At 37.8% G+C, this 26960-nt stretch overlaps 1 protein-coding gene and 1 long non-coding RNA gene across 2 annotated transcripts in view; one reads left to right on the top strand and one right to left on the bottom strand.

Moving 5' to 3' along the window:
* LOC134654604 (uncharacterized) overlaps positions 1-2729 on the bottom strand; it is a 142670-nt gene extending 139941 nt beyond the window's left edge. Inside the window, exon 1 of the long non-coding RNA XR_010097343.1 lies at positions 2555-2729. This is a non-coding gene — a long non-coding RNA (uncharacterized LOC134654604). The remainder of the gene's footprint in view (positions 1-2554) is intronic.
* Positions 2730-8671: 5942 nt separating this feature from the next.
* On the top strand, positions 8672-25753 carry LOC134654545 (apoptosis-stimulating of p53 protein 1). The gene is made up of 5 exons (XM_063509995.1): positions 8672-8698; positions 21494-21637; positions 23051-23175; positions 23925-24124; positions 24894-25753. The coding sequence occupies exons 2-5, from the start codon at positions 21502-21504 to the stop codon at positions 25678-25680; spliced, it is 1248 nt and encodes a 415-aa protein (XP_063366065.1). The 5' UTR covers positions 8672-8698; positions 21494-21501; the 3' UTR covers positions 25681-25753.
* The last annotated feature ends 1207 nt before the right edge of the window (positions 25754-26960 follow it).

Genomic DNA, 26960 nt, shown 5'->3' with positions numbered 1-26960 from the left:
ACAGACAGACGCGGCGGGTAACTTTGTTTGAAGTACCTACAAACCTAATTTGTACAATTCTGCAATAAGGTACCTACCTTATTACCTACTTTACCTACATAGAAACTGAGCTAACCATTACAACCCTTTGCACTGATATTCAAAAAAGCCTTAACAGCATATTAATAATAGACACTTAATCCCTTTTCATAATATAGATCTGATTGTGGTCACGCACCGATTACACTATCGAGTCCATCGTTTCCTTTATTTAAGGACTCGCAATAAGTATCGATATATTAATAGCACCTACAGGTATCTGCTTTTTTTTTCAGAACTTCCCATTGCTGTCTCGAAGAGTCATCCATTTTATATTCCGAGTTTTGCTCACAAGAGACCTTCATTTGCTTTTGATTAAATTAAATTAAGTAAATATCATTTATTATCAGGCAACTAAGGCCCATAGATACAAACCTTACAAACTAACATACATACAATAATAAAAATCTTACAAACTATCAATTATTTCGGCGACACGGTGGTTTTCTGTTATGTCGCATGTTCCGGTGTAGGAGTTGGCAGATTCCCACGGAACCACCGAAACACCACACCCTTCGGCCAGAAAAATGCTTTAAACTGAGAAGAGAGTGAGAGTATTTTGGTTACGGGAAAGTATAAGGGATTAAATTAAAAGCGATACCAGCGGAAGTTTTTGAAAATATAGCTTACACTTCTGTAGTTTTTACAACAATCGAGTGAAAGAGACTAATTGTATTAACAAGTCAAAATGACAATCGTAGAGCGACAAACGCTAATCGAAAATAAAATAACATATTCAAAAACATTTCAAACCGACTAAGTATCGAGTATCGATACATTTTTGCGGGCCCCTACCTCCATTATTAATAATCGTAACCGCCAAAGGTGTTAACGGGCGCAGATAACTATTACAAAGTTCCAACTGTTTATATAATTGCTAGTAACGTAGAACCTTGGGCGATAGTGCTAAATGGAGGGATAGGTACGTGTCCTAGGGCGACGGGATCTGATAGAAATGTTACTTAGCTAATCTATTACTGGTATCGGTAATTTTAACGGCTTGGACAATTTTGTCGATATTATCTGGGTACGAGTAGAGTTTGTGTTATTATTTAACACTGGCTTCTTCTCGCGACTTTGTCTACATGGAATGATGATGATGATTGACAAAACAATCGTATGTCTAAACTATCTCCATACCAAATTCCATCTGAATCGGTTCAGTGGTTTGCGTGAAGAGGTAACAGACAGTGTCAGACAGAAGAGTTACTTTCGCAATACCTACTAATTATCGATTTGGGTTTCTCTACGTTTTTTCTTCCATTTATAAAAATATTTAGCCACAGCCTCTACATTTTTAATAAATAATACTACAAATAACATTTAAATAAATAATACTTAATACTAAAAAATACGAAGATGTTCACGATTATGTAAAGAATTTTGGACCATAGTTGCGTATGGAGCTTTGGGACTATTATAGTTACGGTGGCTTTACGGTACTGCTGAACAGCAAAAACTTTAAATTTCTTTACATTAATGATTAATCTATTAAAATAAAAACCAGCTCTTATTACTTTTCTACTTATTCGCAAGATTACATCAAAGCTTGCCTCTCAATATCATACTTTAAACACGTTCCCGTAATCAACAAATAATTACAAACAAATTGTTCACCAATTACGGTGTAATTTCACTAGTCCTGTAATTATGGCCTTGGCCTTTACGATACGGGCAATCCTTGCCTACTTTTATAATTTGTCTACGTAAGTAAAATAATGTTAATAGCATGCAACAGGAGATACAAGTAGACATACAGAATACTTAAATCATAAACGTACGCCAAATTATAACCGCTAGCCGCCCACAAATTAAAAGATGCCAGGACAAATTCAATTCTTATTTGTCACAATGAAGATTTAATATTAATACAATGAAATATTAAAGTCTAGCAGTTCAGCTGGGTAACGCAGCCAGCATCTTAGGGACCTTGCGCAGGGGTCTTTTTAGGGTTCCGTACCCAAAGGGTAAAAACGGGACCCTATTACTAAGACTCCGCTGTCCGTCCGTCCGTCCGTCCGTCTGTCACCAGGCTGTATCTCACGAACCGTGATAGCTAGGCAGTTGAAATTTTCACAGATGATGTATTTCTGTTGCCGCTATAACAACAAATACTAAAAACAGAATAAAATAAAGATTTAAGTGGGGCTCCCATACAACAAACGTGATTTTTGACCGAAGTTAAGCAACGTCGGGCGGGGTCAGTACTTGGATGGGTGACCGTTTTTTTTGCTTGTTTTGATCTATTTTTAGGGTTCCGTAGCCAAATGGCAAAAAACGGAACCCTTATAGATTCGTCATGTCTGTCTGTCTGTCTGTCCGTCTGTCTGTCCGTCCGTATGTCACAGCCACTTTTCTCCGAAACTATAAGAACTATACTGTTGAAACTTGGTAAGTAGATGTATTCTGTGAACCGCATTAAGATTTTCACACAAAAATAGAAAAAAAAACAATAAATTTTTGGGGTTCCCCATACTTCGAACTGAAACTCAAAAATTTTTTTTTCATCATACCCATACGTGTGGGGTATCTATGGATAGGTCTTCAAAAATGATATTGAGGTTTCTAATATCATGTTTTTCTAAACTGAATAGTTTGCGCGAGAGACACTTCCAAAGTGGTAAAATGTGTGTCCCCCCCCCCCCTGTAACTTCTAAAATAAGAGAATAATAAAACTAAAAAAAATATATGATGTACATTACCATGTAAACTTCCACCGAAAATTGGTTTGAACGAGATCTAGTAAGTAGTTTTTTTTTATACGTCTTAAATCGCCTAAATACGGAACCCTTCATGGGCGAGTCCGACTCGCACTTGGCCGCTTTTTTGTTGATGGTGCGGAACCCTCCGTGCGCGAGTCCGACTTCCACTTGGCCGGTTTTTTTAAATTTAGTTTAGTTTTATTTTAGAATAGTTTGTATTTAGTTTAATTGTAATTTTAAGTTGTTCTTATTCATTGTTTTTGTGATGTTTTTGTACCTTATACTCGTATGTACCTATATGAATATTTTTTTTACCATCAATGGAATAGAAGACTTTATATATACATATATTACTTAGGCCTCTGGGTGGTAGAGGATTAATGTAGGTATGTATTGAACTCCATTTTTAAGCGCTTTTGAAAAAGGAGGGTTATCAATTAGACAGTTTTTTTTGTATGTTTATTACCTGAAAACTCCGTCATACTGTGTGAACCGATTTGTAAAATTCTGTTTTGTTCAAAAGTACTTACCTATTTAGTTCCAAGTTGGTTTCATTTTTGTCAAATAAAGTTCTGATGGATCTTATAGACACACATATAATAATTTTTATTAACCAAAGCAAGCATTTTCATTCAAAAAACTGCCATTTTGCAGTAGAGTCGCTGACGAAAACCAGCACGGAACTCTTCAATTTTATTTTATCATTTTTAAAACCGATCGTTCTAATATTTTTAATAGTAATTGTTTTAATTATGGTAATTATGGTTAGCAGTTAGGTATTTAGATATAGTTTTGTGTAAAGATAACACATGTATATTTAAAAATAAACCATACAAATAAATTCATACTAGATACAACGTACTACTTAATAATATGTACCTACATGTTTTAGCATTTCTATTTCATTAGTTATTTGTTGCATGTCTCTGTCAAATTACTGAAATTACAATCACAGGCTATGCAAGCATAGCATGCAACAAAAAAATCCAGTTTTCAGTAATCTTTGTCCTAGATTCATGTACTACACTTAAAAGATCGAAATTCATTATAAAAAATCAAGTAACTTACGACCTATTTACGCGAGGATTATCCGGCTAATATTAAACTGTCGTATGTTCGTTGTTAACTCTATGAAGTTATTTAAAACGATACAAAAACATGTTACTTACGACATTTTTTGCAGGATCTGCCTGTTAGTAACGAAATGACTTATGTGCTTTAAAAATGCTTTAAGGTTGTCGCCTTTTGAAATGTAGTTTTTATATCGTGACTAAAGTGCATTGTTTCTGCGAATTTCACAGCAATGCAGCCTGACTTGCGTGTTTTAGTTTTTTTTATGGCTGAAAAACTTGTCCGAACATTATGTACGCGGGCCAGCAATATTTAAAATATTGGTGCTATATAGGTACTAGTTACACTCGTTAAATAATCTAGATTTATAATGGATAGTACATTTTAAGCGATAAACTTAATTATGTACCTATACAATTCAGGGTTTGGTCAGATTATATATACATCTATACTTGGGTCGTTAACTTTTAATGTAAGTATTGGTCATATAAGTAACCATAACTACATATTACTGTTTAAGTAGGTAGTATAAAAGATAAAATAAAATAAAATGTTATTTCTCAAAAACGGGAACTGAAATCAAATTGTTACTTCACAGACGGGTATTCAATATGATATAGAACTCACCCAGGTAGAAACATTTGAGTGTGCAATTAATGTAACTTTAACTTTATATTTACTCCACTAATAGATGCATGGGCGAGTGATGCTGATGACATAATGAGATTAAATTGACATCAAAGCGACCTCGATATTAAATCATTTTGTGATGAATATTTTATCACGTACATTTGAATATGCTCAACGTGTAAGTATAATTATGTTATAAACCACATAAAAACCATTTCTATTTTACAATATCCAGATTTCAAACCTCGATAACATACACGAGCGTACACGGTCATTTGATGGGGGGGTTAACACGCAACGTGGGGGTTAGATTACGGGTTGGAAACACTGCCATTATAGGCTAGACTAGAAGGGTTAACTTTTTGGATTTCAAAGCAAATTCGCAAGTAAGGTGTAGTTATGTCAAAGAAATGGACATAATATACATAGATTGGTGGGGTGGTGGACGCAGTGTAAAGTTAGCCTTACTGTCTAGTGTCTAATAACCACGACAACAATCTAGCTGCCTATACACATTTTTTGTTTTTAAATAGACACTTATATTCAGCTTCACTGCGTTTGTTTGTATAAGTACGTTGCGACACATATGGAAGTATATATTTTCATGTGTCCTTAAGCTTGTAACTTAAATTAGAACTTCCCGATGTCTGATTCGGCTGAAATTTGGAGTAGGTACTTCCGTAATTAGGATGACAATCTCTGATAATTAATGATCTGATGATGCCAAAGGAACTTTTCGATGGAGAAACAAACCCACATCGAGTTTAGGCTAAACACACAAGTAGTCACACTACTATATATAAATTATCTAATCTATCTATCTATCTAATACCTTTAACCTTTTAGACGCCAATGACCGATATATACGCACCGCAGGTCCAACGCCAAAGACGTATTAATCGGTCATAGACCACAGAGCAACATAGACCTAGGTGCATATGCATAAAGTTCAATATCAGTTTTGACACTTCGGTGACGTGGCGTCTGAGTGACAGCTTTTGTGTTTGACACGGCGTCCAAAAGGTTAAACGAGCAATTCTTGCATATTTATTTATTTATATGTATATATATTTCGGAGATCTCTGGAACGGCTCTAACGATTTCGATGAAATTTGCTATATGGGGGTTTTTGGGAGCGAAAAATCGATTTTTATATGTTTTCCGAGCAAAGCTCGGTCTCCCAGATATTATTATATTATATGTGGCGGGGTGGCCAAGGGGTTCAAGGCGTTAGCCCGGATTGCTAAAGACGCGTTCGAATCCGGCCTTCACCACTGGAGGGCTTCGTCACTTTTTCTTCAAAATATGACATCTATTTAAGTTTGTAACTTAATTTCTTATCGGAAAGCTAAGCTTAGCGGAAGGCATGCCTCAAACAAGCGTCAAAAAGGCCCTGTTTATACTTATGCTTTATACCCCCTACCCTACCCCCCTACCCTAAACCCGTATTGTAAATGTTTCACAACAAAAGGTCTATTCTCGACCTATTTTACTTGACCTGGCTGACCTTAGGGGGAGGCTTACACGCTCTGCCCTGATTTGACACGCAATCACTTTTATAAAAAACGAATGATTAATGTTCTCTGATTGTAAAGCTACTTGGAAGTGTATTCAGGTAAAATATCATAATGATATATCTTTATTGCGTTCATGTTGGTACAAATAAATACAGGTGAAAACTTACAAAATGAAGACCCTGTTGGGTATTGCAAAACTATAACTAAAAACAGACACACAAATCATCATCTTCCTCGCGTTGTCCCGGCATTTTGCCACGGCTCATGGGAGCCTGGGGTCCGCTTGGCGACTAATCCCAGTAATTGGCGTTGGCACTAGTTTTTATGAAAGCGACAGCCATCTGACCTTCCAACCCAGAGGGTAAACTAGGCCCGTATTGGGATTAGTCCGGTTTCCTCACGATGTTTTCCTTCACCGAAAAGCGACTGGTAAATATCAAATGATATTTCGTACATAAGTTCCGAAAAACTCATTGGTACGAGCCGGGGTTTGAACCCGCGACCTCCGGATTGCAAATCGCACGCTCTTACCGCTAGGCCACCAGCGCTTCAGAAACATACACACAAAAAATTTATATACGTCAAAATAATCTTGTAATATGGAACGAAAACAGTTCTCAATTAAATATTTTCTCAAATTATTTACAAAACCATATTTTCCTCTTTGGTTATCTCTTTAGGTAGGTTATTGTAAATTCGTATGCTTGTCATATGAGGGCTCTTAATGCTTATTTGCAATCTCCCGTGAATGTCGTTGTCGAATATCTCATTTCATAACAAATACGGGTTACGTAAAAGTTACATGACTCAGAAAGGCCCTGAAAATCTAATTAACATCAACCTGAACAAACAAATCACATCGTTAACTAAAAACCTCAATTTATCCAAAACACCCTTGTTTTTTTAAAAGCTACCCCGTCTCTATGGCAACGCGCGTAACAACAAAATTTATTATGGACGTACCATTGACAGTGAAATATGGACTCTATTGTGTTGATAGAAGGTCGACGTTTGAATGAGCAAGGATACAGTTATTATTTCAAACGCTTCTAGACATCGACGCCGGAACCATTTTGAATTTCGAAGAAAAACGGTCTATTAAAGAAATGCCAGGGTAATTTTATTCTCGTATGTGGTTAAAAATTCCGTTTATGGTATAACGTTGGACGTTTGCGATACTTTTAAAAACTTAGAATACCAAAATTATTAAGACTAGTTACACACAGTGGAGGGTTCCATAAATTCATACAATTCGAGCCCCAAACCAAAATCTTCATGTCGCATGCTGCCTCCAGGGACCTCATGCTTCGTAGGCAGGGTCACTACCGACTACAGGATGTAATAATAGCCTGACCAGTAATATAATAATATGATCATTGTCAAGAGGGCGCTGTTATTCTTATTCAGTATATACTTAGTATAAAAAAATAGTTCCAGTGAAATTCCGCAACATGGCGCGTGATTATATATTCCTGGCCAGGCTTTATATATTCCGTGAAAATACGATGGAAAATAATTATGCACTACATCTGTAATCTGTAGGCTATTAGGAGGCCGTCAAAAAGTTATCAAAGTATCGACGGTAATTATGTTGCTCCAGAGTTCAATTCATCCTTTTCTACCACACTAATTAATTTATAGCTTATTCATCGCACTTGAGCGAAGTTTGTTACTGGATTGTTTTGAGTTAGAACTGTCGCTCTGATAATTATAAATAAATAAATATTATAGGACATTATTACACAAATTGACTAAGCCCCACGGTAAGCTCAAGAAAGCTTGTGTTGTGGGTACTCAGACAACGATATATATACCTAATATACAAATACTTAAATACATAGAAAACAACCATGACTCAGGAACAAATATCTGTGCTCATCACACAAATAAATGCCCTTACTGGGATTCGAACCCAGGACCGCGGCTTTACAGGCAGGGTCCCTACCCACTAGACCGGTCGTCAAATTATAGCTTAAAGCTGTCGTGTCACTGTTTTATTCCTTATATTGGAAAACCTTACAGCTATTTGTGTAACAGTTCATTACTTTGAAAGCTGGTGACGCATCAAATAGGGCGCGCTATCGATTTTACTGTATCGAAGACAAAAAGGTTGTATTAAGCCATCGTAGAAATAGAGTTTACGCTTCTTTTGAGCTATTGACAAGTAAGATATAGCTAAAAATGGTGTCTATTTCTGGGATTTGGTTTTGAACTTTGTTTAGTGAGGAGGTATAGGTAGGTATAGCGTGTATTTTTGACTTAGCCGCAAAGTTAAACGAGACGTAGGTTTAGTGCTTATAAAACGTTTTAGACAAAATTATTTAACTGAGCCTAAGGTGGTAATTAATTACTGTTTTTTTTTCGAGCGGTAATACCTATATTGCGTACATAGTCATCACTTGTCATAGTTGTGACGGCCCGTCCATAAGTGCGATGTTTTGAATAAAAATAAATTAATATAAAATGCGTGCTGAATTATTTTATGAAGAAAAATCGTAATTTTTTAGGAAAACATATGAAAGTTTATTTGTCTAAGGCCTATAATACTAACTACCCTTGAATAAATAGGCAAATTTACGTAACACGCAGTAGAAATAATACTTTTTTACTGAAATAATACAGCGCAAACTGACAATATGATTTCTTGTTTCAGATTTACCTACTGAAGATTGTTGAAGATTTACTATACCTACGTATGAGGTAAGAATTAGTTTTTTAGGTTTAAGTACTTATCAGACTGTTAATATTTCTTTAAAAATTCAAAAACCTAATACGAACATCGGATTACAAGTTTACAAAGGCCCAGAATCCTTAATAATAATGCTCTTAATTTTTCTAAATTGCAAACTTATGTTTATAATTTATAGATTTTTTTTAAAAAAAGAGGAATGTCAACGCTTATTCATGTTGAGCAAATCTAATGGGGCAGTAAGCTTAAATATACCCACCTTTTATGTACCTAATTAGGAATCCTGAGGCCCGTTTCTCAAAAGCTTGTAACTTGTAAAGTGGAAGTCCATTTCTCACAAAAGCAGTCAAAAAGTGACATCCGCTTGTATTACAAGTTACAAGCTTTTGAGAAACGGACCCCTGGTCGGCAGGAGCCTCTATTAGCCGCGCCGGCAAGTATTTATTTATACAACCGACGCACACTTGGCCCCCAATAACTGTATCAGTTATAAAATTCATACAACTTTATCACCTGCCAACTGTACCTTACAGTAAACGGTACAGTTGAGTTGCGGCTCGCCGCGACGGCGCGACAGTACCAAAACCATTGATCGCCGTGTTGATGGCAAAACTGTGCGTGACTGTACCGTTAGAATTGTTAGATGAAACTGATCGCTGTTAATTGTGGTTCTTTATAGTGTGAAATTGCATTCGGTTGGGTTTGTGGCTTTAAAAAAAATGATACACTCGAGAGAAATAAAAACAGGTTTATGTATGAGAATTTTCAGAGTAACTCGTTTTCATTGATTTTGAGTGTCCTTTTGGATGGTTTATACTAAAAAACCGTGCGTTTAAATCCTAGCTATATTTACCACTAGCTTTTTAGTGGGCGAAAACGTCGCCAGAAAATATATGTAGTTAGATAATTAATCAGAAATCGTTTATTGCGAACCATGGTATAGTTGTTAGGTACAATAAAAAAAACATAGAATCAAACAACAAAAATAGCAAGTAGTTGCAAACAAGATCTATTTTATTTACCTTCGGGCTCGGAAGTTGGAAGGTCAGATGTCAATTACTTTCGTGATGAAAATTAGCGCCTTATGGCCTTTGAACTCCTTTCGGATGCAATCGAGAAAGCACTAAAATGAGAAAGAATAGGCAGTCTTCAGTAGCTTTTTTGAGAATAAATCGATGATCGCATTTGTTAGTTTTAATCTTATTCCACATATTTCATTGTATTGAAATTAATTTGTATCCTCATAACCTCAAGCTTGTTCTCGATGCAAAGAAGCAAAGAAGAAGAATAAAGAAGCAAGAAGACTGACCACGCTGGGTCTTGGCACTGGGAGAATTCACAGGAGTTATACCATACCCGTGAATTTCCTGATGCCTTAGCTCATCGTGGAGACCCTACTGGCGTGAAAACTGAAAAGTTCTGCAGGAAACTTGTCGACCGAGCAAAGTGACGTCTTACTTAGCAGTTCTTATGTTTGTATGTTCCATGTATGTTAGATGATATCTTAATTATTATTTATTGCACAATACATGATTATACAAATGGAGGATTTAATATCTTAAGGCGTTCTCCACCTCTCAACCAAAGGGCTAAACCAGAAAGATTAATCAGTCAGTTTTTTTAGAGTAAGTACCTAAATAAAATTGTAACCAAGACATGATTGCTACTTATGTTGATAATAGGTACATATGGTAATTATCTAACAACATCTTGGAGAATATAACCAAACGGAGTAGGTAGCCATCATTAACAGGTGTTCCCCTCGGTCGACAATAGGCGGCCAATGGTTATACACAACGTATGGACTGATGTTTATCCGACATGGCTATTTTTACGTTACGTACCTACATATAATTATTTGACTCCCTCCCCCGCAAAAATCGGCTGTTTTGTACAGAAAATTACAGACAAGGCGTCTCCGTTTGGTCCAATTGAGGGGGGATTTAATTCTTCTCGGGGCACTGGTGTAGGGTTGGAGCCGGTGCATGTAGCTTTATTTGACGTTCATAAGCGCATTGTAATTGTGCCTACTTGAATAAACTATCTTTTATCTTATCTTATATCCTCCAAGAACAACATAATCATTCACATCAATAATATCTACGCGCTCAGTGATTACAGCGAGGAAGCTAAACGGATCGTGTGTCGCATCCATATGGATAGCTTCCCGTCTTATTGTCTCGTTACAAAAGAAATGGATAATTCCCCATACATTATCTGGTTGGGATAAAATATAAGCGAAGGCGTTATTTAATGCGGTTAGAATTTTAATGCGGGACAAGTTTGACATGAACATTCAAGAAACATACCTACGTCTCTAATACTAATACTAGTTTTCGTTGCTAGAAATTGTAATGCAAAATAATTAGAGCGAGTAGAAAATTTACATAGAAAACTCGTTTTCGCCCTTAACCCTTTGAATGCTTTATGTCATAAATACAAACCTCACTCAAACGCCAAAATTCCGGGCGCAAGCGAGCTAATGTAAACCCTACTCGTAAGTGTGAGGGTTACTTTGACAGCGTCCGCCATAACACCTATCATATAGTGGACCTTGGCGCTGTGGGCATGACTAGTAACGACACCTTTAGGTGTTCTTGGCGTTCAAAAGGTTCAGATACTCACGTGATTTTTTTATTCGCTAGCTCTTTTAGCCTATACCAAAACCAACAACAGTTATATCTCACTACTGAAGTATTGTTCCCGATTGGCTAACGCCAACCTCCTCAATTCTAAATGACGTAAGCGCCTCTATTCCCTCACAAAAACCCGTCATTTCACCGCCGACACATATGTGGTAATATGCGGTAATCCATTGTAATGACGGTGTGAAACTATCTTTATGCATTGTAAACGGTAACGGTTTTTATCGGTGTTTCTGAGGATTTGTAGGTACGTGTGAGTTACGATGTAGTTTTAATTTGTTGTCATTTGTATAGCTTTTCAAATTACGTGTAATTTGTCTAAGATAGCGCTTTTTAGAACGCAGTTAATAGCTTGAGATTGGCTTTTTTTATTTCTACGAAACGTTCTCTGAGAATAGCATTTAAACGATTTGCGAGACCAAAGTGATCCCATAAGTGATCCATGAACAAAGTTTTATACGGAATAAGTACCTATAAAACACAATCATTTTCTCAAGTGATCGTCAACAATTCACTTCCTATAAATGTCTAAGGGCCCGATTCGGATTTTGTAATAGACATCTATTAGACATCGCCAAGATACGATAACGATATGTTTAAGATCTAACCTGTCAAATTTGACATTTCCGCGATTCTGGAGATACTCTCGAACGATTTCCACAAGATATTACTTAGAGATCTATTTCACATCTAATAGATATCTAAACACGATCTATCGTAAAAGTGACATTGGTTGCCCGAATTGCGCTGCGAAAGAGAACTAGTTGAAATCTAAACTATAACGTATCTAGAATGGATCTAGTACGTGTCGTCTCTTGTGAATATCTTGAAGTTCGAATACGGCTGTATGACGGAATTTTTATCTTTCCTGTATAATTGCTAAATGCCATTGTCAGTTTGCAAGAAATCGAATAGATTGCAACAATGCCAACAATATCTAATCGTCACGATAAGTATCTGTCTAAAAAACTAATGATGATAATCTGAAACTAGGTACGTAAAAGTGAGAAAAGTTTTCACAGTCCTAACTTTCTAAGTCTCTATGACTAAAAATTAAGGTAAGGTTATGTGGGGTGAAAGAAACATAGTGTATTTTGCTAGGGGCAAGAAAAACAGGATTTCTCTACAAGGGGTTTGCCTCAATGTTTGTCTTATCCCATCTAACCTTATTATTATTTTTAGTATTAATTTTAAATAGGTATTTTAATCTGTGTTATATAATTATATTTTGAGATACCCTCTAATTCTGCGTATATTTTTATACCACGTCAATGGCAAACAAGCGTACGGACCGGCCATCGTAAGGGGAAAGCCAAAAGGTGCATCCACACCGTAAAAGTCAAAAGGTGCATCCACACCGTATAGTTAACGTTTGCTTCACAAAATTTTATATGCGGTGTGGATGCACCATAAGGTTTCCAGACACTGTATTCTAAAACCCTATTACGGTCTAGAAATGTATTTTTTTTTGTATAGCGTTCCGAAATATGCTTCAAGCACCTTGTAATTAGTTTTTCATAGTAAGTTTTTTTTCCTTGGCCCTCCTACTTAAGTAGGAGTATGTCATGCGAAATGGCACTTCAGTAAGCAATCTTAGACTTAATCGATTATGTTTCTATCGCGTGATAATACTCATGACATTTAATTTAACTAACATTAACAATATTATCTGTCAGAATGAGACTTAACGACCGGGAAGGCTGCGTTAGCGCCACAAGCAGACCACTTACTAACATTTTAGATGGCGCATGTAGGCAAGTCGTGGTCAAAACTAGTGGGGCATTAAACAAAAAGGTCTACTTTATACGTGACGCGTATGGCAGCTACCTTAGTAACCTGCAGAAATCTGCATTATAGACCGTTGAATTTATTTTACCTAATAATTTTGGATATACGAGATGAGATGTTAATGTGCTATTACATTGCGGTATTTATAATCGCTGCCTAAGGCTGCCCTTCCACTGAGGCTGGGCTTCCACGAGCGGAGATGAGAGGAATTAACCAATAGCATTAGTTGTAATCTACATCTCTTCTCCACTCCGCTGAATTACATTCAATGCTGTTGATTCGATTTATCTCCGCTCCTATGGAAATGCACTCTAAAGGTACGTCCACAGGGCCGTACCGCACGCATCGGACGTATCGCACGCAACGGATTTTAGTATTATATTATTTGTATAGAAAGTCAGACAAGTGCGTCCCCTGATTGGCACTGCGGTTGCGGCCCTGTGGACGTCTACCCTTAAGGATGACTCACGCTACAACGGTCTGGGCTGGGCCGAGGCGTCTAAAACTTCAGTTTTCTATAGAAATCGTCACGTAATCACCGTGTGTGAGAAAAAGAAGTGTCGGACGCCCCGGTCCAGGCCAGGACCGTTCTAGCATGAGTCAACCTATAAGCAGAGTCTGTGCGTCGTAGTCTGTCGACATATCAACCGCGTTTTTCCTGATCGTCGACTGATGGGAGCCAGACACAATGCTGAGAGCAACATTATCTAGCCAATTAAGAACAGTTGTATCGGCCGATAAGGGCTAATGCTGCTTTAATGTAAAAAATGGCTTCCTTATGGCTCGTTGTGCGACAAAGTTGGGGTTCGCACGCGCTATGTTGTGGGCGAAATTCCCATACGAATAAAAAAAACAAATACAACATAGAATAATAATGCCAGTGTTACATTTAAATGCTGACCTGTCAAATATGGCAGGCAAATAATATGGTTTACAGTAAAAAAAATTGGTTATTGGCATAAGTCCGCCTTTTTGTACGTTTGTATTTTCCTTTATAAAATACAATAGAGACAATTATTCAGGTACTTATTTAAAAAAACAATGAAAAAATAGGGGAATGTAATTTAAGTTTATTGTAACTATAATTTACAGTTTACAGAGATGGCAAAAAAAGGCAGAAAAAAAAATATAATATAGCTGGTCAAGCAAATCTTGTCAGTAAAAAAAGGCGCGAAATTCAAATTTTCTATGGGACGATATCCCTTCACGCCTACATTTTTCAAATTTGCCGCCTTTTTCTACTGTCAAGATCTGCTTGACCGAGTATACCTACACACTTTTTTCAGACGCAAGTAAGTGAGATAACTTATGCTGACAAAACTAATAAATTAAGGTACCTTTCGGATTCTTCTACTCCAGCATTACTGCAGCGATATTGCAGCGCGACATTACTGCCGACTGCATTGCTGCCACATATGTCAAAAATCCGGGCAGCAACACTGTACAGCACAGTAAATGTCACGCCGCAATACTGCATCAGTAATGCAGCAGGCTGCTGGCGCAAATACCAAAAAAATCATTTCATCGAGATATTTAGGTATATTAAATTATAGACTAGTTATTCTCATAATATCCCAAACATTGACATACTTAATTCGGAATAACCTTGAATAAGTTACACAAAGAACAAATTTCTATTTTTTTAAACTACAAGCCAGACAGCTTCCTGTCTTAACCTCTAAAACCTGATTTTCCTCATTCAAAAACGCCTCCGGTCTTAAAAACCCTTTTGTTTTACAAAACGAACCAAACCGTTGAAACACCCATTTAACGCGTAGTTAGCCCAAATCGCCGGTTCGCGGAATACCCTCAATTTTAAAAGTAATTTGGCTCGTGCCAGGTTTTAGTTTCTTGGAAGTTTCATTCATACAAAAAGCTTAAATTGTTTTAATGGGTTTATCCATTAGTTTTTAAGTTATAAACTTATAAAATAAATGCAGCGGTTTGTGCTGGCGATTCGCCGTCACAACAGTAATTTTATAAGTTAAAAAAAATATTTATATGAATTAAAAATAACAACTATGTATGTACCTACCAAATAAAATAATATGTATCTTATCTTATATGAAACCTGAAACACTCCGTTTGGAGGGAGCGGTACCTCCTAACACAAGTATTGTTATACTTAACAGGAGGTATCGACCACAAATCGTTGTATAAATCCACCTAGATACCAAATAAATAATTTTGATTTTTGATAAGTAGGTACAGTCGACGTCAAAGATATATTTACAATTGAAAGTTACAAAAAAATCTTTACATTAAAATAAGTTGCCATGTAATGTGACAAGTACTTGTTTACGTGATATATTACAGTTTTATATTTTCACACAATGTGCCCAAAATATGTATACACTATTTAATCCATGTAGTTTGCCCCTTTTTCTGACGTATGTTCATTTACATGACAAGTTACAGAATAATATTTACACCCAATGTGTCAAACGTGATACACGTCAAGAGCAACATTTCTGTTTTTACGTTTCATGATGCATAAAAACTTTTACGCATTCTGCTACAAAAACATATTTACACAATTCACCTGTTTATTTACTAATTTCTTTATAATTCACCTATTTCATTCTGGCCTACTTTTTATTTATGAAACCTCCTTGCTATAATTTTCTTTACCTTCTTACTTATTTTTATTAATTCATATTAAGAATATTCATATTAGCTTTTGCGTTTGACATGGCGCCGAAAAGGGTTAACTTATAATTCTTCAGTATCTATGCATTTACAAAATAACCGGCCAAGGTCGAGTCGGATTCGTCCATTAAGGGTTCTGTACAATTGGCAAAAAATCACGTTTGTTGTATGGGAGCTCCACTTAAATATTTATTCTATTCTGATTTTAGTATTTGTTATTAAACTTAACGGCACAGAAATACATCGTCTGAAAGTTTTAACTATTTGTGAGATAGATGCAGTCTGGTGACAGACAGACAGACGAACGGACAGTAGAGGTTTAGTAATTGGGTCGGTTTTAACCTTTGGGTACGAAACCCTGAAAATCAAAAATACTGAAAATGGTTTAAATGTAAACATCGGAATTACATACTCGACATAGCATTGACGTCATCTAAACGAACGAGACAAACAGACCATTTGACAGTATGGTACTCTTTTCGACGATTGTCATTATTTGAAATTAGAATGTAGCTTTCAAATGTTTGTAAAGATATTTATTTAGCAGGAGGTATAAAACTGTTTATGTATGGTTGATTGTAAATATTACATTAGATCTTTACATGCAATTTAATTTGGTACATTAAGAGTAAATATTATTCTGTAACTTGTCATGTAAACGAACATACGTCATAAAAAGGGGCAAACTACACGGATTAAATAGTGTAAACATATTTTGGGCACATTGTGTGAAAATATAAAACTGTAATATATCACGTAAACAAGTACTTGTCACATTACATGGCAACTTATTTTAATGTAAAGATTTTTTTGTAACTTTCAATTGTAAATATATCTTTGACGTCGACTGTACTTACTTGTAAGAGTGGCGGCGAATGGGACTTTATTATGCTGATGATAATAACTAACTTTTTATAAAATAATGACTAAAAACAAATTGAAAGTGGACGTCAAGCCAGGAAATTGGAAGGAAACAAAATATATTGCCCGCCTTGCGAAACTTGCGACAGGAGATAAGGATAACCCTCACTCGGGTTTTTAACTTTTATGCCTCTGAAAATATACTTCTGTTTAAAATTTTGCTCATCAGATCCCTCGGCTATAATATCACTAGTTATTTTATAATCAAATTATACTGCTAAATTATGCAGGGTAAATAAATTAAAAAAAATTGTCTATCGAACTAACTTTAACCTTTTATAGTTTTGGTTGGAGTCTGCTCTTGCAAATATACCTACTCTCTTTTTCAGGTAATTTTTTTAATGGCATTTTCTCTTGATTAAAACGTGTAAAAATAAAAATTAAATATACAAACTACAATTTTCAGATATTATGTTCGCCAACAAGTTCGTCGAGCTTGCACGCCGTGTGTGTGCTGATTCGGCGCGGCCTTGCGTGCGGTTGCCGCAATTACGCGGCTACCGATAATTCCCTCTAACTTTGTACCGATAGTTCATAATTTACCTGCTAGGGATGGGCAAGTGTCGATGGAAATAAGACCACAGACAAAACCACCAAATTAAAAAATGACGCTGAGAAAACGATGTCAACGATAACGAGGTAAAGTCATTTTTTTAATTTTGATTTTAATAATTTTGGACACGGTGAGGATAGTCCGCCGGTTCCTCTCTCTGCAGCCCTGACCACCGGTAGCTTGGGCCTTGCCCCGCTGCCGACAGCACCCTAGGTTAGGTTTTTTTATAATGTGCTTATATGTATTTTTTATTGTTTTGAAAGTGTTTTTATATTTTACTTTTATATTCATATTATAAATCACCCACACTCCATACGACACGACCCTCACAAAAGTGGGGGTCGTGTCGTATCAGAAAGTCAAAGAGCTGGCGGAAGATAGGGAATGCTGGAAGATACTCCACCGACAAGAGAATAACTCTTAAGTTAATGATGATTATATAAATCACCCAGCCTAAGAATTTTGTCTGTTTTATGTAGGTAAACCTGGTTATGTGCCAAGTGACATACATACATACCAAATCTATCTAAAAACCGTCGCTGGTTAATAATTTTTTCAGAAAACCGTAATTAAGTTCGACTATCTGTTTTAGAGATAATTAGGAACATTGATTGGTGTGTACAAACATAAACAAATCCTAAACACATCTTACCTATACTGTGACTCGGTTCCATAGCGAGTAAAATCTACTTATACCTACAATTACAAACGCTAGGCTATTTTTCAAGAACACACATGATAATTGCACATATTTTTAACAAACTATCAAATGGCAAAAAGAAAAACTATCGATATCTTATGCCTGTAGTAAATACCTAATATCGATGAATGTCCATCCCTAAGTACCGTAACAATCTCGCTTTAGGCTTCCCGCGAACGCCTCTATATTACAATTAAATAAATGACGACCATGTACCTTGTACTATTGGCTACCTTATTATTATGTACAGATCTACATTAAAACATTATAAATCTTAAATTTATGCACTTATGTATATTGCAGGTAAATTGAAATCTTAATGCTCTTAAGTGATACATAAATGTTGGCTGAAATACCTACACTAGCTGGCCGTAAGCTCTTGATGGGATAATTTTATTATAACACTCATTTTAATAAGCTAATTACTTTACTACATGATAATCCTTTATACTCCTTTGGCCTCAGTATAGATTGTATAATCTTTAAGAAACTTATAGCTACAGGCTCTTTTTACTTCGTAAACGGTGCAAATTACAAATAATGCCGACATCCCGTCTTCTCGTTGTTTTTCGAGTTGTTTCTGTAATAGCCTATATTAACTAAGCAAGAACTGAACACCTGGGTAATAGGATAATACTCTTAACAAGCCTATTATGCATTGACACTTGCAATGGAATTTAAACTTTACGTTAAAGCGGGAAGATTGTGTTTGCTAAGCTGAGTTTCTGTCAGATACGAGATTGCAGTGGTGTCGATGTTACAGTAGGTATTGGAAACCAGTTTGTCTTCAGTTTTTTCCGGTGTTAGAGGAATAAGTATGGTCGGAAGACTCAAAAGGAAGAGTGGTTGTGCATATGCAGCTGCTCTTATCTTAATTATAATGGTGAAAACAATCAGGTGGTCCATCTGTATTGAGTTGGGTATCGCCCGCCCAAGACTAAGGTTGGAGGCTTTTACGTTAATTTTTTAAACCTTTGGCTACAATGCGGGGCACAGTATGTGTGAAACAATATCTATCTGAATTAAGGTCATGTGGGGTCTGAGAAAGATAGTTTATTTTACTCGGGGCAAGACTATGAGGATTCCCTAAGTGTTACCTTCTCTTACCCCAGTGTTAGTCTTAGATACCTTATCCCATCTGACCTTATAGGTAATGCTACGTGTAACTACGCATATTACTACATGTATTTAAAGAAAAAAATAGGTATACCTAACTGATGGTTGGATTTACCTACATACGTAAATAGGTATGTAAATAACGATTAGGTAAATGCCGAAAATATGATTTATGTAATATTTCAGTCATGAAAGGTGTTTTATATCGTTTGTTACGATAACTTGTTAGTCTATTTCAATTTTGTGAATAATGTGGCAGTTTACAACACTTAAAAAACTTCAGACTTCAGATTTATTCAACTGAAACTTCAGACCAAATTAATTCGTATAAAAAGTGTACCTATAGCTGGCTAATTTATAAAAGCGACAGAAACTAAGTAAAACATAAGATTTTGAATTCCAAATGACCCAAATAAATCAGAAGCATTCCAATGTGTTTCTATATAGCATATAATAGTGCTGGGTGTGGTAGGGGGTGGCCTAAATGCCACGGGCGTGGGCCAACAATGGGGTAAAAGTGGGGTAAGGGGGGATAAGGGGTAACCCTAGGGTAGGGGCGGATATGCCTAATGGCGCCAAGTCACGAATCCAACACTCAAATTACCAAGTTAATGTGACTAAAGCAGTTTATAGATTTATTATTTTATTTTCACGCTATACTGTTGGTAACTGATTTTTTGCGGGCGTGTTGGTAGTAAAAAGTTGTAATAAAAAGTAATACTGTTAAGTTTATTCTTTGCTACGTAACGTTAATGCTAGAATTTAAATAGGCATTTTAAACATGTAGGCACTATGCTATAAGTGAAACTTATTAAATGGGTAATTGAAAAATACGGTGCTTTAATTTACTAGATTGGACTTAACAAAAACACACAATATTCATGGAATTAATTCAGTTTGTACTACAACTTTTAAGTAGGTATACCTACTTCGATGTTCTCAAAGGAATTGTAAGAAACACTGAGTTTTCTAAAAAACTAAATGTTCCACAAGCAATAAACCGTTTACCATAACTCCACGTCCATAATACCTAATACCTACACTATCTTTACTCCACATCAGCAATATCAAATGCAAATTACGTTGCCAAAACCCCAATTTCCTGCGAAATTCTGCATTCCAACATTGCATCATGGGGTTACCTGGGGTGCCTCCCTTCAGTACCAGGCGCGGCTGGGGCATGCAACTCACCTAGCAGGGGTGGTTATAGGTCACCCTACCTTAATTACTCTGGGGTACATGTGCGTATGCATATATTTGTGTGGCGATGACTTTGGAGTTTTAATGTTAACGCGTGTTAGGGTTTAATGTGAACTGTGAATATGTTTAATTGAAGTTGTTATGTTAATATATCTGTATTTTTATTTTATTTTAAGTAGGTATGACATCAGGCATTCGTTTTACCAATTTTCTTTACTTTAGGAATAAGAATACAACCTAAACGATATCTATGTATGATGACATTGATTAAGAGAAAGGTCAAACACAAAACTGTGTTCACGTCTTTCCTGTAGACATTTATTTGGATAAGTATGATACAATCATTTATACCTACAAGCCCACAAGCTATTAACTATTGACACAGGAGAGAAAACTTGTGTGTTCGTCAGAACTGTACAATTAAACACTTAAATAGAAAAAAAAACTTAACTGTAATCTGAAATAGTAATTTTAAGACATACGAGACAAGCGATAGGTAATAGTACTTAGTTGATTGATTACACTTTATTTGTTTGGTTTATTGTAACTATAGTACCTAATAATGGAGATCAATACTTTATACTTTGTTTGGTACAAAACTTCGACCTAGAATCTGTTTACAAAGGAATAATAATCACCTATAAATATCGATTAACAGTTAAGATAACTTACAGTTTAACTACTATTAATACGCCTCTGCTATTCTTCAGTTTCGTAGGTAATAGTAATTATAGGTAGGTACCTACCTAATAATTGTAATGTTTCTATAATCCCTGCACCTATTCATTTCTGAAACCGATGCTGAGGCTTATAACTTGAAGCGAATAACATAAGACTCAATACAATTCATAAATGTAAATCAATTCCTAAATGCTTTTGATAATCGTGTGTCCCTATCCGTCATTTGGTCATTTGTGTTTCTTATAAGATACAAAAAACAGAGGTTTACAGAAATAATTGAGTACCTGCTGCTGTAATAGCCATATTCGAACTTTAAGAATCGTCAAATATTAGATAATATCTAAACGATACGGATCGGATATGTCAGAGTTAAACATATGTCGAAAATGAAGTTTTTGTTGTTTTTTGAAGAAACGTCACTTTTGACACTGACATATCCGATCCATATCGTTTGGATGTCTAATATTTGACGTATGTATCTTAAAGTTCGAATATGGCTGTAAGTAGTGACTTAATAATCCAAAAACTTTAGACCAATGTTCACTCTTTCCAGGTGACGTCATGGAGCCATCCTCGTCAGATTACAGCGACGAGGAGGTGGGCGTGCTCGCTCGCGGCCAGAAACTGTGGGTGCGCGGCGTACGTCCGCACACAACGTGCGCGGACATCGTGCGTGCGCTGCAGGACGCGCCGGAAGGTTGGTCTACTCTTTACAAGTTAGACAAGGATAGTGGTAATCGTCGGTCAGACAGTGGCGAGTTAGGCATGCTCGTGGACAGAAGCTGCGGGTGCGCGGCGTGCGTCCGCACACAACGTGCGCGGACATCGTGCGTGCGCTGCAGGACGCGCCGGAAGGTTGGTCTACTCTGTACAAGTTAGACAAGGATAGTGGTAATCGTCGGTCAGACAGTGGCGAGTTAGGCATGCTCGTGGACAGAAGCTGCGGGTGCGCGGCGTACGTCCGCACACAACGTGCGCGGACATCGTGCGCGCCCTGCAGGACGCGCCGGAAGGTTGGTCTCTCTGTATAAGTTGGACAAGGATAGTGGTAGTCGTCGGTCAGACAGTGGCGAGTTAGGCATGCTCGTGGACAGAAGCTGGGGGTGTGCGGCGTGCGTCCGCACACAGCGTGCGCGGACATCGTGCACGCCCTGCAGGACGCGCCCGAAGGTTGGTCTATTCTGTACAAGTTAGACAAGGATAGTGGTAGTCGTCGGTCAGACAGTGGCGAGTTAGGCATGCTCGTGGACAGAAGCTGGGGGTGTGCGGCGTGCGTCTGCACACAGCATACGCGGACATCGTGCGCGCCCTGCAGGACGCGCCGGAAGGTTGGTCTACTCTGTACAAGTTAGACAAGGATAGTGGTAGTCGTCGGTCAGACAGTGGCGAGTTAGGCATGCTCGTGGACAGAAGCTGGGGGTGTGCGGCGTGCGTCCGCACACAAAATGCGCGGACATCGTACATCGTACATGCGCTGCAGGACGCGCCGAAAGGTTGGTCTATTCTGTACAAGTTAGACAAGGATAGTGGTAATCGTCGGTCAGACAGTGGCGAGTTAGGCATGCTCGTGGACAGAAGCTGCGGGTGCGCGGCGTACGTCCGCACACAACATGCGCGGACATCGTACATGCGCTGCAGGACGCGCCGGAAGGTTGGTCTACTCTGTACAAGTTAGACAAGGATAGTGGTAGTCTGTCCTGATCAGACAGTGGCAAGTTAGGCATGCTCGTGGACAGAAGCTGTGGGTGCGCGGCGTGCGTCTGCACACAACGTGCGCGGACATCGTGCGTGCGCTGAAAGACGCGCCCGTAGTAGGTTGGTCTACGCTGTACCTACACGTTAGACAAGAATGGTAGACATGCATCTATCCTCGTCAGACTTCAGTGAGGAGGTGGACGCGCGCGGCCATAAACTGTACCTAATTAGAACATAACCATTTATGCAAGACGAGCAATTGGTGGACTAAACTAAAACGAATGACTTAATGAGCTATTAGAGCCTGTTAGATTTAGGGTCACTAATCTGTTGTCTTTCCTGCAGCCTGATAAATAAGTAGTCATTGACAGAACTAGGCCGAGGTAACTAAAGCCTGTTCTCCCTTTTGTTACAGCGGGCGGATTGACTGAGCACTCAGAATGGATCCTAGCTGAGCGATGGCGTGGCGTAGAGCGTCCTCTACCACCTGACGCTCCTGTGCTCCTGGTACTGGCAGCTTGGGGAGACGCACGGCATGAGGTACTTACATCTCTCTCTTTCTCACCTTAGCATAGTTACATGTAGTAAGAATTAAATCCTCATGCAGTTATTGCTTCAGAGCCCAAGGATCCATGCTCCAACTTTTCTCCTCCGAGATAATTTAATATTATCCACCTAGGCATATCATGCATTATATCGACCTCATATAGCAAGTTACCATCTCTTATAAGAATGCTATTCTAATAAGACTATTTAGTCAAGGAATTTACCTTGTGCCACTTCGTAATTTGTCAGTGACAAACAATAGGTTAAGCGCCACTGGCACCAACCCACTAACCCGGGGTTAAACCGTTAACCCAATGTCAAATTGTACTGGTAACCATGATAACTCCATGTTTAACCGGTTAACGCTGGGTTAGTGAATGGTTCAAGTGGCCCTTAACCGCGTAAGAGCCAGTGCAATTTTGGCGCTTTAAAATTTGGAACTTTAAAAAAAAATTATAAATGGGCTTACTCATGGCCACAGACTAGCCGAGGCGAAGACGTGGCCTACGATGGAGCGAGCCTGCCCAGAAGTTGCCTATTCACCCTTGACCCTTGGTTTCTTTCATTTCTAAATATGAGTTCAAAACTCAAATTCAATTTGTACTTGTACAAGTACACGGGGACTTACGAGAATAAAAGCGGATGAGATCTTGTATTGTATTGTCAATGTGACAAGGTACAAAGTGGCACTGAAATAAAACTGTCATACATACACACAATAACACCCACGGTTTATTCTAAAGGTCCGCCTATCCCTGCGCCGCGCCTCCAGCGGTGAAGAAGACTCCGGCCGCGACAGCGACGGCAGCCGCAGCGGGCGGCGGCGGCGGCGCGGTCGGACCACCCCGCCCCCTCGGGCCAAGAGTGAAGACCCTGCTGCGAGGCTGGTGACCGTGATACAGCATCAGAGCAGGACTATCCATCAGCAGTTGGACAAACTACGGTGAGTTGATACTTGTGCTATGGGTATCTACCTCGGCCCAATGATATTATATAACCATAGACAGGTTATAGGTACTCATACTTGAGGAACACAAAAAATACTTCCATATTTATTTCTGTGCCTACGAAGAAATCTGTTATTTTTGATTAAATTTCTCATTCCATCCATCTTTGTCACACTCGTTGTTAAACATTAGCTCGTCTCATTCTCTTTCGGTGTACAATTTGTCACAGATTTAGGAACGCCTATAACCTATAACCTATCTTGAGTTATAAATCATTGCCTCGGCCCAAGCCCTCCTACACATACACTTACGACTCAAATGGCAGCACGTACGTCTTCGGGCGGAAGTTTAAAACAAAACTCGGTTTCGCAAGTCACGTTCGAGCCCATGCACATCAGAATTTACAGAGTACATGATTTGTCCGGGTATCGCCGTCGATGGATACGTCTGGGAGGACATCATCCACCTAGAATTCCCCGAGGTGTTTCCAACCAATTGGGCGAAGAACGAGAACTGCCGTAAGACGGTGACGGTAATACATCCTCAAAGCAAAAAGTTTAGCAACCAGACAAACTTTTGAGGTCATTCGGTGGGTCATGGTACAAAATATCTTAGACATATCCAGTATATTTTTCGTAGGCACCATTTTCTGTGACGCACCTGGAGAGTCTGATATCTGTATCACTCCATCGTTACCCTAACAATGGGCACATCTCTGTACAATTAAAAACGTCCAATTCATTATTTATTTGTTCATCTTTGCAGGGAACAAGAAAAGCTCATCGACCAACTAGAAGACCAGACGCATAAAAGCCGTATGGAGAAGCACGGAACCAACTACCTTCTAGAATCCTACCTTCGAGACCTGGGCCGCAACACGGAAGTCAACGACAGCCAAGCAGCCAACAGCGACAGCGGAGTTGGCGTCGGCAGCGGCACACCACCCAGAAGACACACCAAACACAAGTCTAGAAGAGAAAGACACCTCATGCGAGAACACTACTTCACTAAAGAACTCACAAACATCTGCCAAGTCAACTCCGAAAGACTCACACAAACACACAACGACACAGACTCAGACGCCTCAGCAGATGACCTCACAAAAATCAGAGAAGAAATCGAACTCCTCGAAAAGCTAGCAATCATAAACAAAAGACTACACCGGGAAGAGGAACTCGTCGTCAGATTAACAGCGAAAGTCAAAAGATATACAGACGAAAACAAAGCGAATAGTTGTGAAAATGTCTCTCAAGTCACGATACTGATCGACAAAATAGAAGAAGAGTTAGCACGGACGGCGAAAGAGATGCAAGATAATACCTTAGAGCTATCTAAAGCGGAGAGAGAAGTAGAAATGAGATTGAAACTCCTCGACGAGTTGACGTTAGAGTTAGATGAGGAAGAGCTACAGAACACGATATTGGAAAGACAGTTGAATGAAGCGTCGAGTCGACAACCCATCTTGTTGCAAGATAGCTACGTACCTGTCTTAGACCAAGGCACGGCTATCGATTACGGGGGACCTAGTTATGCGTTAGACACGCTCGTATGACATTAGATTTAATTGTGAATCTGTCCCAAAGATGTTTGAAATTACCAGCAGTCTCCTCGGAAATTTTGGGAACTTTAATTAGGTAATGTGAGTTTTGAATCGGGTACAAAAAACCGACAATGGATCTCAGTTTTTAAATAAATTAATAGTACCCAATTCATATTAAAATAGGCATTCTGCTTTAATTCACTTTCAAAGGAAATTGTACAGTTTCATTACCCAACGGTGATAAAATAAAATAAAAAATTAATTGAGTATATATTCAGCGATTTGTGTACCTTTAGGCTCACGTGTGTTACAGTGATAAGACTAATTAGTATTGTAAAAATCCAAAAGAGTATTATAAAGTTATGATTTACCAACGTCATTAAGGCATACTAAACTGTGAAATAAGTCTCCACGCTCTCTTTTGATTGGGTTAAATTCGAGAGCTGTGATTGGCTAAAATATTTGAACACAAAATCTTGAATACAATCATTTTGTACTTTTGTAAACCAATAGTTATATAAATAACATAGTATAAGACAATAACTGTGGTGCTTAAGCTGTTTAAAACCTAAGAATGTTATTTTACTGCGTAAGAACCTAAACGTAGTTAAGACAAAAGAAATCAACCAAAATCATTGCAATTACGGCCTTCTGTTGATGACATAAGGTTCTAATATTGCTTAGATTCAATCGTTTTCACTTAGCTACGTCCAAATAAATTACGCTGGATACATTTTTAAATATTCGAGTCCAATACCAAAAATATATGACAAAAACCACCAACTGTATGTAAGTACGTAAGTTAGGGTATTCGTCCACTAAACGATGTCACACGATAACTAAACGTAACAGGGATCGGATACCGGTATTTTTTGTATGGGAACGGAAACGGTATTTTTTCGTTCTTTGCTAATTAGCAACTTCATTTCTAATTGGGCAATCTAATAATACGAAGTCGTAACCTAAAAACACAACCGAGTCCTAGATTTCGAGTATAAAATAATTCGAAAAATATGGTTACATATTTCTAAGTTTTTGCAAAAAACCGGTTCCGATCCCTGAAACGTAAGATTTTGTTTTGTGACATTGTTAGCGAATGGGCACCATTAGGCCTAGTCAAAATGACATCTTTTAGTGCTGTTCCAAATATTGAGATGCACAATACACGTACGTATCAAAAGCATTCGACTAATTGTTTGTTCCATATTTGGGACAATGCAGAAAAAGGCTGATTGGGTTTGTAAAAAATACTTCAAACTAAACTATTTATTTAAACAGAGGAAGCTTAATTA

The sequence above is a fragment of the Cydia amplana genome, chromosome 15 (genome assembly GCF_948474715.1).
Source record: "Cydia amplana chromosome 15, ilCydAmpl1.1, whole genome shotgun sequence".
Classification (NCBI taxonomy): domain Eukaryota; kingdom Metazoa; phylum Arthropoda; class Insecta; order Lepidoptera; family Tortricidae; genus Cydia; species Cydia amplana.
The sequence above is the reverse complement of the archived record's forward strand: the minus strand, read 5'-3'. Positions and strand labels throughout refer to the sequence as shown.

Coding starts and splice junctions, on each gene's coding strand:
- LOC134654545 (XM_063509995.1), top strand. CDS start 21,502: ATGGAGCCATCCTCGTCAGATTACAGCGACGAGGAGGTGGGCGTGCTC. Junction 21,638..23,050: donor GCTGCAGGACGCGCCGGAAG/GTTGGTCTACTC, acceptor CTTTTGTTACAG/CGGGCGGATTGACTGAGCAC. Junction 24,125..24,893: donor CAGCAGTTGGACAAACTACG/GTGAGTTGATAC, acceptor TCATCTTTGCAG/GGAACAAGAAAAGCTCATCG.